Below are 12,819 nucleotides of genomic sequence, written 5' to 3' on the forward strand. Positions count from 1 at the left end.
CGGGAGAGGCCACAACAGTGAGAGGCCCGCGTACCGCTAAAAAAAAAAAAAAAAAAAAAAAATCCAAACTCCTCACCATGGCCTACAAAAATCCTTGGTCTGGGTTCTGCTGATGTCTCCAGGAGCATCTCTTGTCACTCATCACCCCCTCTGCTCTTACCTGCTTTTCATATAACTGGTCTTCAGATTTTAAGGTATGTCACCACCTGAGACCTTACCAGATTAACCTATCTAAAACAGTCATCGTAGTTTTCCCCTGACCCTTAACCCTAGATGTTTTATAATACGGCATCCTGCTTCCTTCATTTCACTTATCACAATCTGTAATTACTTGTTTATTATCGTTTCTTCCCTTAGACCTTAAGTACCTTGAGGGCAGAACATACATCTGTGTTATTCACAGCGTTTGCCCAAGCAGCAAATACAATGTCAGACTCCTAGGGTGCACTTAATACATATTTGTTGAGTGAATGAATAAGAGAACCCCGTGCCAAGTCCAGAGGCAGGAGGAGAAAAAGCATGGCATAGCCCAGGAACTGAAAGAAGTTGGTATAAGGAATGTAAGAGACAGGGATCCTGAAGGGCACCTTATACCAAGTTAAGGAGTCTGACAGTGTGAAGCCTTTGAGGAGCTTTAGGTGGGGAAGTAATGGGGGAGTAACACAATAAGATTTGGTTTTAGGAAGATCACTGCGGCTGAAGGGTAAAGGATAGCTTGGAGGGAGAAAGACTGAAGGACAAGGTACTTAAACCCCCTTAGCCACAGCATCCTCCTCTCTAAAGTGCGTAACTATTGTGAAAATTAAAGATACTTGTAGATCATCTAGCATAAATGTCTGGCAGGAATTACATATTCAATAATGGTAACCATCTTTATTGTTAATAAAAAGTGCTGGCATTGGTGACTGACTGATGTTGAAACTGAGAGAAAAGAAATTGGAGATATCTCTGAAATTTGTCAGCCTGAGAAACTACATGTAAATTAGGAACCTGAAGAAAAAGGAGGTGGTTGGGAGCACTGTTGAGTTTTAACGTGAATGCATAGCATTTAGGTTTGGGAGGATGATGCAAAAGAAGATGTTAAGCATGTAGCCAGGGAAGAGGAGGATTTTATTCTTTATTCAAATACCATAAATTCACCCTTTTAAAATGTTTTTTAGTATGTTCACAAAGTTGTGCAGCCATCACTACTATAATTCCAGAACATTTTCATCACACCAAAGAGAAACTTGATTCCCATTAGCAGTCACTCCCCATTCACCCTCTCTCCATCCCCTGGCAATCACTAATCTACTCTGTCTCTGTGAATTTGCCTGTTCTGGGCATTTCATATAAATGGAATCATACAATATGTGGCTTTTTGTGTCTGGCTTCTTTCACACAGCATAATGTTTTCAAGGTTCATCTGTGTTGTAACATGTACCCGTACTTCACTACTTTCTGTGGCTGAATAATATTCTGTAGTATGGATATGCCATATTTTGTGTATCCATTCATCAGTGGGCATTGGGTTTCCACTTTGGGGCTGCTATGAATAATGCTGCTATGGACATTTGTTTACAAGTTTCTGTAGGAACATATGTATTCAGCTTCTCTTGGGCATATATCTAAGAGTGGAATTGTTGGGCTGTGCGGTAATTCCATATTTAACTTTCTGAAGAAACTGGTGATTCTTAATCTTGAAGTCCTAAGGAGGACTGATGAAAGTATAGATTTGCTCCTCTGAACAATATAGCATGCATACACATTTTTGCAGGTGACTTCAAATTTTTGTATTAAAGGATTCTCCAAATCCTATCTGTGGAACTTTCAACCCTATTTTAAACTGTCATCCTCCCCAGAAAAACCACTTTGGGGTGACTGCTTATTACCATTACAAAGTAAGTTAAATGGGCAAAATTCTACTGGAAGAGAAGACTTTGCTTTAAATTAGATAAGGCTTATGTGAATAAAGGGTAAGAAAAATACATACATTAAATAAATGTATGTGAAAGTTTCACTATGTTTAGTATAGTAACGAATATTGTGGGGGTCATAGAAAAGTTAATTTTTGAGCAAACTTATTACCACTCCATTATCAAAAAATATTTGAACGTACACTATGAACAGGAGACTCTTTTGTACAGTGAGGTTGAAGACAGTTCTTGCTCTAAAATAGCCTATAAATAAACTTTGGGGGAAAAGAACACAGATTAAAAGACTTGTAGTATAATACATATTCGCACGGCAGGAGGCAGTTAGATGGGCTGTAAATATTACACACATTACATGCTTTGGGGGTGAGAGGAGAAAGAATGAATACAAATTGGATTGGTCTGTGCAGTAATTTGAAAGTTTGGTGTACAGTCCTCACTCTGCACGCAGCCTCAGGTCCCACAGGCCCACTCTAAAGGACTTGAGCGCTCAAGAGTTCTGGTATCCTTGGGGGTCCTGGAACCGGTCCCCCTCGGATACTGAGGGACAGCTGTAGTTTGAATATGGAAATGAATGGAAGAAGTTGTTTCTGGTGAGGAGAGGCCAGGAGTGGAAGTGAGTGGAGAAAAGCCCAAGGCACATAGGGGGCAGAGGGTGGGGGAAAAAAGTGAGGAGACAGACTGGTGCTACTGGAGTGGAATGTGCAGGGTACACAGCTGAAAGGAGGAAGATTATGTCCTTGGAGACCAGAGAGGAGCAGGGTGAACCAGAACGTTGAGGTGAAGAAGAAGGAAGTCATGGGTTTCACTTTTCTCAGAAGAACAGGGTAAGGCACCACCCTGAGTGAGGGAGTGGAGAGAGGTATTGGGGATTTGAGAGTGAAGAAGCTTTGTCAAGTTGCTGTTGGGACAGGGGTGATTAGGAGTCAATTCGTGGTGAATAGTGTGATCAGGAGCTGGAGAGGGAACCAGTGGAGGTGAGCATGAAATCGTGGAACTGATCCCTTTGTTTTGAGACTTCTGTGAGCATGCTCAATAGCTCATTTTACAAAGGTGGAGAAAACAAATGGTTAATCTTAGTAAAGTTTTATGCATTGTTAAAAATGAGCTGTGAATTCAGAAAACATTTATTTGGTGTTAGTTTATGCCAAGCCCTATGCTAAGCTCTAGGGATATCAAAGTAACAGGTTTGCTTTCAAGGATGTGATTTTTTTTTTAACTGAAGTTGACATACAATATATTATTTTCGCATATATTACATAGTGATTTGACATTTACGTGCATTATGAAATGATCACCACAATAAGACTAGTAACCACCTGCCCCATACAAAGTTATTACAATATTATTGACCATGTTCCTTATGCTGTATATTATATCATCGTCATGGCTTATTTATTTCATAACTGGAGGCTTGTACCTCTTAATCTCTCCACCTTTATTCCCCCACTCACACCTTCCTCCCCTCTGGCAAAACCACCTGTTTGTGCTCTGTGTCTATGAGTCTGTTTTTGTTTTGTTTGCTTGCTTGTTTGTTTTGATTCCACATTAAGTAAAATCATATGGTATTTGTCTTTCTCTGTCTGACTTGGCCTAATACCCAATAGATCCATCAATGTTGTTGCAAATAGCAAAATTTCTCTTTTTTTTTTAATGGCTGAATAAAATTCCATTGTATGTATATGTACCACAAGGATGTGTTATTTTTTTTGTCTGAAGTAACAGCTTGGAAAGTATTAAAAACAAACATGAGTAAGCAGAGCACAGAGGATTTGGGGGACAGTGAAAATACTTTGTAGGATATTGTAATGGTGGATATATGTCATTATACTTTTCAAATCCATAGACTGCACAACACCAAGAGTAAACCCTAAGATACACTGTGGACATTGGGTGATTATGATGTGCCAGTTTAGGTTCATCTTTGGTGAAAAATGTACCATTCTGGTGAATAATGTTGATAATGCAGAGGCCATGCATGTATGAGGGGAGGGGGTATATGGGAACTTTCTGTACTTCCTCCTAATTTTGTTTTAAACCCAAAACTACTCTTAAAAAAATGGACTTAAACAAACAAACATGAAACTACTTACTGTTAAGAATCAGCTCGAATTCTGAATGTGAGATGTTACTTCTAGGATCATACATTGGTTGAAGTGTTTCAGTGAAATTAAAAATACTTTGAATCTGAATCTGTCTTTCAGACTGAGACTGTATTTGTTTCCATTGGGCTCTGATAGTTTAAAATTGTTTTGATTAATTTTTTAAATTGAAGTATAGTTGATGTATAATATTATATTAGTTTCAGGTGTACAACATGATTCAGCATTTTAACAGATTATACTCCATTAAAAGTTATTACAAGATAGAGCTTCCCTGGTGGTGCAGTGGTTAAGAATCTGCCTGCCAATGCAGAGGACAGGGGTTCGAGCCCTGGTCCAGGAAGATCCCACATTGTGAGGAGCAACTAAGCTCGTGCGCCACAACTACTGAGCCTGCGATCTAGAGCCCGTGAGCCAGAACTACTGAGCCCACGTGCCACAACTACTGAAGCCCACGTCCCTAGAGCCGTGCTCCACAACAAGAGAAGCCACCGCAGTGAGAAGCCCGTGCACCCCAACGAAGAGTAGTTCCCCCTCGCCGCAACTAGAGAAAGCCTGCGTGCAGCAATGAAGACACAATGCAGCCAAAAAGTAAAAAATAAATAAATTTTTTTAAAAAGTTATTACAGAATAATGGCTATAATTCTCTGTGCTGTACAATATATCTTGTTGCTTATCTATTTTATACATAGCAGTTGTATCTCTTAATCCCTTACCCCTAATCTCATAGTTTTAATTATAGCCAAGTTTATGCCTTGGTGAAGAGAAGGATGCATCCTTTCTAACTGTTCTTCCAGTCCTGCCCAAGGAAATATCTCATTCCAGAGTTATATGGACTTGAGTTTCCTATACAGCTAACACTCCTGCATAACTGGATTTATTCCTTTTCAGTTAGAGGTGCCATAGTCTCCATGTCATTCTTTTTTTTTTTTTGTGGTATGCGGGCCTCCCTCTGCTGTGGCCTCTCCCGCTGCGGAGCACAGGCTCCGGACGCGCAGGCTCAGCGGCCATGGCCCACAGGTCCAGCCGCTCCGCGGCACGTGGGATCCTCCCAGACCGGGGCGCGAACCCGGTTCCCCTGCATCGGCAGGCAGACGCGCAACCACTGCGCCACCAGGGAAGCCCTCCATGTCATTCTTGTTCTCATTTTTTAAAAGGGCAGGAGGAGGCAGGGAAGTTTGAAGAAAAACAAAAGCCTGTGTGATCTTAAAAAGTAAAAAATTCTCATGCTAGAGCACATGTGTAATTCACGTGTAGCTAAGGTACTTCATATTTGATAACGATAATATTAGAAAGACAGAACTGTTCAGTATTTTTTAAATTGTGACAAGAAAACAACATAAAATTTATCATCTAACCATTTTTAACAGTACTGTTCAGTAGTCAGTGTATTCATATTAATGTGAAACAGATCTCCAGATCCTTTTTGTCTTGCAAATCTGAAACTCTGTACCTAGGAAATAACTCCCCTTTTCTCTCTCTCCTCAGCCCCAGGTAATTGCCATTCTACTTTCTGTTTGAATTTGACTATTTTAGTATCTCATGTAAGTAGAATAATACCATATTTGTCTTTCTGCAACTGACTTTTTACACGTAGCAAAACATTCTCAAGGTTCATCCATGTTGTAGCATGTGACGGTATTTCCATCCATTTAAAGGCTGAATAATATTCCACTGCATGTATAAACATTTTGTTTATTCGTTCATCTGTCAATGGATGTTTGGGTTGCTTCCACCTTTTAGCTGTTATGAATAGTGCTACTATATGAATGTGAGTGTCCACATACCTCTTCAAGACTCTTCTGTTGAATATTTTTGATGAAAAGAGATGAAATAACCAGTTTATTCTGAATTATGGAAAATTTACTTAGTGGAAGCTGAAGAAATTGAAACATTTTGGTAGAAATTTTGAAGGTACTTTGAAACATTTTAAAGAGCTCCAGTCTTTGAGGCACCAATCTTTTGAGTATTAACTTCACTTAAAATATAGATTTACTTTTCTTGCTTTAGGTTTAGGAACTTAAAAGCACTATGAGTCATCTTCTGGTTCATAAATGGATTAAAGTGAGGAGGAGAAGACAATTTTCTGGGTTAACTGGGCAAGAGTTACAAGTGTAAGAAGATGGGAAGAAGAGGATGGTACATGTCCAGCATGTAACTGTCTCCGGTCCCCAGCCTGAACCTGGCTGGGTGTTCACTACCACACCGAGCATTGGTATTGGCAAGGTCATGTCAACAGAGCCTCAACACTTTGTGGTTTCTTCATCAGCACCACCTTCTAGATCTTGAAATTCAAAGGGTTTATGACAGTTCATCAGCAGCAGAATTTTCTTCGTTTGTATTGACATTTTAATTTTAATTTTTTATTTTTTTGCGGTACGCGGGCCTCTCACTGTTGTGGCCTCTCCCGTTGCGGAGCACAGGCTCCGGACGCGCAGGCTCAGCGGCCAGGGCTCACGGGCCCAGCCGCTCCGCGGCATGTGGGATCCTCCCAGACCGGGGCACGAACCCGCGTCCCCTGCATCGGCAGGCGGACTCGCAACCACTGCGCCACCAGGGAAGCCCTGACATTTTAAAATAGTGACTATAAAATTAAAATCATCTTTGGTGTAAGTTTTACCGTTCGATCTTCAGTCTGAACACAGTCATTTTGTTAAGTAGTACTTGCATAATTCCATCAGCGTTTTTCTGACCTGGTTTAAATGTTCATTATTTTTTACCCTGATATCTACCATTCCAGATGGTAGATGACCCTTGTGTGTATATACAGTAGTCATCAGATTGATGAAGCCATCATAGGCTTACCTGTATATATTTAGAAATAAATTAGCTCCCAATGCTAGGACCCAATTTTTTGTTCATACTGTATCACTGTGGTGAGTCTCTGCATTGTAACTTGAGGCTTACTCTGATGTCACCTTCTGAAAATTTTTTAATAAAATATAAAACTATTAAATTTAAAATTAATAGTTATTAAAATTATACCTGACATGAGAAGCAAGTTAATTTCAGTTTCAGGATCTTTGTCTTTGTTGTATTCTATCAATATTAGGAGCGTATTCTGGAAACTTGGTATTTCTTGTCTTAAATTCTAAATCTCAGATACAAATCCAAGCTAGATATTAATTGACTGAAGCCAGATTGCTAGCAAATTCAGAGAAATTAGGTTTCAAATTATCTTGTCCTTTGCATTAATTAAAGAAAAAATTAACTGAGAAAAAAGTAAATTGCTTTTTGATGATGTTTCACCATCTCCAAAGAATTGTTACCAAAGCTATAATAAATCATCTGAATAACATGATACATTTAGAGAAGACACTACTGTGCAGCACCTAGATCACTAATCATTTTTTCCAGCAGTTTCTAAGTCATCTAATTAGAAATTGCTACTTGCTGCAAGTTTAGACCTAAATACATTTATTCTTTAAAGACTTTTGAGGTTGCTTCAGAATTTTTATAGCTCTTTGCAAATATCCCTGGCATGGAATGACTGGGTGCATCCCTAGGCTATTTAATTAATACAGTGTAGATTGTATTCTTCTTTAAAGAAAATTGTAACACTTATATTTGTTAATTTAATAGCCCAGTTCATGTTTTAAAAATTTTTTTAAATTTTTTTTATTTTTTATTTTTTTTAACATCTTTATTGGAGTATAATTGCTTTACAATGGTGTGTTAGTTTCTGCTTTACAACAAAATGAATCAGTTATACATATACATATGTTCCCATATCTCTTCCCATAGTTCATTGTTGATTAAACGATCAGAACCCAAATTACTTTTATCTCACAACCAGCTGATTGTTTTATTTCACTGATAGGCCTGAAATTCTGCTAATATGCTAATTTCCTGTTATGGTGAGCATCCTACTGATCTACTCTGCATAACGCTTTATAGCACTTTTCATTCATTTAGCAAATGTTTGATCATTTAATATATTCCAATCACTGGGCCTGGTACTTTCTCAGCAAACTTTAGTTTTTAGGGTCTCCTATTAAATAACCTTTGGGATGTTTGGCATTTTTTGATCAGATCATTAAATACTTTTTTAGAAAATTTAATGTTATGTTAGAGGAAAAAATATTTACTTCTTTGAAGCTCCTCTGTCAAACACTACTCGTGTTACTAACACCCACATACTTAGGTGTACAAATATGAGAACTGTTTTGAAAACATTCAGAGCCATGTGATCTTTTGGCTCTGATTTAAGATAAGCAGCATAAATAAATCGTCACCCCCCCCAAAGGACTGGTGCTTCTGTTTTTCTCTTTCTGAAACTTTAAAGTTTCAGAAGCAAAATGTTCAAAGCTTGAACATTTTACAACCGCAGAACTGAAAGAATGTTACAGTGAGTCACACCAGCCATGATTCATCCAGCCTAAGCCACAGAGCCCTCTCTAGGGAGAATATGGTTGTCCTTGAAAACCGTAGCCTCAGAAGGCAAGGTGCTATACCAGTTATGAACTAATAGAGTCCTGACTATGAGTTAGTTTATTTATGTGAAAGGATTCAGGGGATAGAATTTTGCTGACTTTGGTTCAGGGGCACAAAGATGGACATCTTTGCCTTCTTTCAGCCGGTGTTTGCAATTTCCTGGGCCTTTCTTTTATCTGTCGAGATGGTTAAACGTGATGTCTGTTTTCCAGGCAGGATATAGGAGAGGAGGATAAGGGGGAAAGGCTGACTCAGCAACTTCCAGATATATCTCTGGCCACTCCTATCTGCAAAGGAATCTGGGAAATGTAATTTTTCAGCCTCTCCCATTGCCCAAAGTTCTGTTAGTGAGGAAGCAGGAACCAGTAGTGGGGAAGGTAGGCAAGTAGCAATCTCTACTATAGGTATTACCTATTCCCCCCACCACACATACAACCATGTGCACAAACCAGAACATTCCTCTCTTCCCAACAGCACATGTGGATTTATTATCTATAGCTCCGTCTAAAGCTTCCCTGTACCAGCTTATCTTTTCGGGTTATACTGTCTCTCTGTTTTTAGTGCTAGTGTAAGTCCTACAGTTTTAATTCTCTGGAAACAGGATTATGCGGTAGAAAGAGCATTGGACTTGGAATCAGGGAACCTGACCTATAGTCCTATCATCACTGGTGTTTTGACCTTTGACATCTGAACTTCCATTTCTTCATATGGATAATGGAAATAAAATACCTTCTTTACCTGTGTTTTACAGGCTTCTTAGAGGATCCAATGAGCACTTTTATTTTAATGTATATAAAAGTGTGTGGCAAATAGTAGAGCCTTATACAAGTAAATATATGGTATTGTTATGATGATGATGATCAAAACCAAACTCTCATCTTCCCAACAGAAGGAGATGTCACTTCTAACCTTTCTCTCGTGGCAAGTCAAAAAGTCTGGAAGCCTCAGTCTTCCTTAACAGCTGCATCTGCCTCCTACCCCACATCTCTTCAGTCATAATAGTCTTTGACGTTGTTCTAGTATTTCTCCATCTCTACCATCTCTGCCTTCCTCACTGCCACCCTTTGTTGTTCAGGGCCTTATTACCACTCTTCTCACTTGGCTGTTGCAATAACTCTCTGAGTCAGTTCCAGTCCCTACAGCTCCACACATTTCTACAGAGCCCTCATTTTTATTGTTAATGAATTGAATATACCAGGGGACTGTACTATGGGAGAAATACTTAGTAAATTATTTTTCTACTTTTGAGACATTTGGTTGTTTATATTTTCAGGTTTTTTATTATGATAATAGATATTTTATGCATATGTGTGTACATGTATATAGTATAAATAAATATGTATGTGGCTTATGATTATTTTGTTAAAAGCAAATTCCTCTGACATGAGTTATTAGGTTAATGGGTGGTTCTTTGAGACTTTTGCTTCATCTTCCCAGTTGTTTCCCAAAGGGTAGTACTGATTTATATGTCACAAACAACAGGTATTATCATGAATGTATTGTAGCTTTTCATGGTCTAGCAAAACTTTAAAAATATATAATAAAAAATGTGGCTTGTCCATTTTCATACACAGGGAATCCAGACACTCCAAGTCCAGGAAGACTTGGTACATTGCAATCTAGGTAACCGTGTGCTTACATTTATAGGCTGGCATGGGTTAAGACCTTTTTTAAACAATTCCTGGTTACAGCCTGTTTTCCTTAACAGGGCTCTTCAGTAGGTAAAGGTCACTTAAAGATAAACTTGGGCCTTCTTTTAGATAGAGACCTAAGAGTGCCTTCTGTCTTTCCTACTCCACGTAGCCCCCACCTCTGGCACCTGCCCATCCCCTGAAGCACCCACACTGATGTCCTCACATGAGAGCCCTGACTACCCAGAAGGGGCCAGAGTGTTCTCATATGTCAGCTGCTGAGGGCTTAGAGCCTGCTCGCTTTCACCACTGGTTTAGTAGAGGTTTCTGGGTTTTGCCCTTGTCTGAGAAAGGAGGGCCAAACTGACCTAAATTTTCATTTTCTTTAAAAACAAGCCTCACATTCAGACAAGTACAAATTACTCAGGTTCCTCGATGAGTCCTTCTTCATCCCTCCTCCTTTTGTCAGAAAGTTTAGAAGAAGGTTGGTTGAAGGGGGAATTTGGATTATTCATGAGCTTTTCGTAATTTTTTGAGTAAGTGTAATTACAGATTAGGTAACTGAAATAGAGGGTTTAGCTGATTGTACTAGAAAGTCATAAATTCATGTTTTGGGGATCAGAGTATGAAGCATTTTTCAACTTTCCCCCCAAACTTTCATCTTGAGATGCCTTTAAAGAGAAACTTACTTGTTCTTTAATTTTTTAAAAAATATATATTTTTATAAATTTATTTATTTATTTATTTTTGACAGCGTTGGGTCTTCGTTGCTGCGCGCAGGCTTTCTCTAGTTGCGGCTAGAGGGGGTTACTCATCGTTCTGGTGCATGGGCCTCTCACTGCTGTGGCCTCTCCCGTTGCGGAGCACAGGCTCCGGACGTGCAGGCTCAGTGGCCATGGCTCACGGGCCCAGCCGCTCCGCGGCATGTGGGATCTTCCCGGACCAGGGCACGAACCCGTGTCCCCTGCAACGGCAGGCGGATTCTCAACCACTGCGCCACCAGGGAAGCCTGGCAAGCGGATTCTTAACCACTGCTCCACCAGAGAAGTCCAGGCCGCCCTGCATTGGCAGGCAGACTCTCAACCACTGCGCCACCAGGGAAGCCCAGCAGGCGGATTCTTAACCACTGCACCACCAGGGAAGTCCCCACTTGTTCTTTTATTTAACAAATATTAATCTTTACCCTCCTATCCGGGATTAACATTCTATGATTGAAATTTATTGAAGTCCTCAGTAAGTCACAGTGTTAGTTTGTGCATATTCCCTCGTACAGTTTATAGATGCAGTCAGAATCAAGGATTAACACTGATATCCACCCTAGCACATATTTTATCTTTTTAAATCTTGCAATAAAATAATCCCCTCTCCCTTTCCCCATCCACTGCTGTGTGAATGCGGTAGTCTTTTTGGCATGAACATGTGCTATATCAAGTAGAATGGTTGCTGAGTCCAGCAACTCTAGTTGTTAAAGAGTAGGTCCCATCAGCATTTCTTACATAATTCTATTTAGGAAATAATATTGTCAAAAAGTTGCATCTTTTAAATGTACATAAATACTTGGAAAGCCTTTTTAAAAAAACATTTTTGACTGAAGATTGTAAATATTTTCCAACATTTACAATTTAATATTTGAGAAAAATCATTGAAGAATTATTGCTCTTTGAGGCCAAATATTTATGTAAACAGTAATAAATGAAAAGTAAATGAAGTGCAATTACACAGAAAGATTTGCCATAAGAGAAATTATATTAGCTATTTATTCTTCATATTATATGAAATAACTTTTTAGTTATTTATTTCTCTCCCTAGGTAAACATGTCAAACCTTTTACACCGGAGAAAGCGAAAGAAATTATAATGTCTTTACAACAACCTGCAATCTTCTGTAACATGGTTTTTGATTGGCCAGCCCAACACTGGACTGCAAAACATCTTTCTGAGGTCCTTCAGGGCAAGCAGATACGATTCAGGATGGGAACGAAACGCACAGATACAGGTAGGACTAAAGGAATCATCATCATAATGTCTCTTCAGTAGCATTCCCACATTCTCAACCGTGGTTTCTTTATCTCTAGAGAATCCTTTATTTCAAATCCTCTTTTGGACCATTTTCAGATAGGAAAACTTCATTAGAAATTTTAAAAGGACAGTTTAAGATAATTTTTTTAGACTAAACAACCTATAATTTATAACCCCACATAAAATGTATTTGTTCATGTATCATGGTTCATTGATCATAGTAGACCCTTAATAAATATTTGTTAATGTGCTATTATTTATGTGATTGAAAGAGACCAATACTAATCTAACAATCCCTTCTACTTTTGACTCACGTACAATGTGTCCTTTTTTTTTGTCGCCTTACTCACTATTTATAGTGCTCAGTCTGGGTGTAATTTTATCTCACCGCTTTATCAGCTGCTTCACCTCTATTGCATTACATAAATGTGAAACATATGTGAAGCTCCACTGCGCCACCAGGGAAGCCCTCCCTTCTACTTTTGACTCACGTACAATGTGTCCTTTTTTTTTGTCGCCTTACTCACTATTTATAGTGCTCAGTCTGGGTGTAATTTTATCTCTCCGCTTTATCAGCTGCTTCACCTCTATTGCATTACATAAATGTGAAACATATGTGAAGCTGTTTTTTTCATCCTCTTAAGCAATTTGATTTTGCCAGCTCCCTCTTCTTCCCTGAAGACTTGTAACAGTTTGATTTTTTGCCTTAAGCCAGATAAAG

The 12,819-nt window shown here is 39.0% G+C and overlaps 1 protein-coding gene across 11 annotated transcripts in view; it reads left to right on the forward strand.

The window, feature by feature from the left end:
- Positions 1-12,819, forward strand: part of HSPBAP1 (HSPB1 associated protein 1) — a 90,852-nt gene that overhangs the window by 1,755 nt on the left and 76,278 nt on the right. For 10 of the 11 annotated variants that reach the window (XR_008617367.1, XR_008617370.1, XR_008617363.1 and 7 more), the window contains exon 2: positions 11,890-12,075. Coding sequence is in view for 4 of the 11 variants with exons in the window: in XM_055084941.1 (XP_054940916.1) it covers positions 11,890-12,075 (186 nt within the window). In the remaining 7 variants the exon portion in view is untranslated. Of the gene's footprint in view, positions 1-5,503; positions 5,560-11,889; positions 12,076-12,819 lie in introns of all 11 variants that reach the window. The other variant, XR_008617382.1, reaches the window with a different exon arrangement.

This window comes from Physeter macrocephalus, chromosome 1, assembly GCF_002837175.3.
Source record: "Physeter macrocephalus isolate SW-GA chromosome 1, ASM283717v5, whole genome shotgun sequence".
Lineage (NCBI taxonomy): Eukaryota > Metazoa > Chordata > Mammalia > Artiodactyla > Physeteridae > Physeter > Physeter macrocephalus.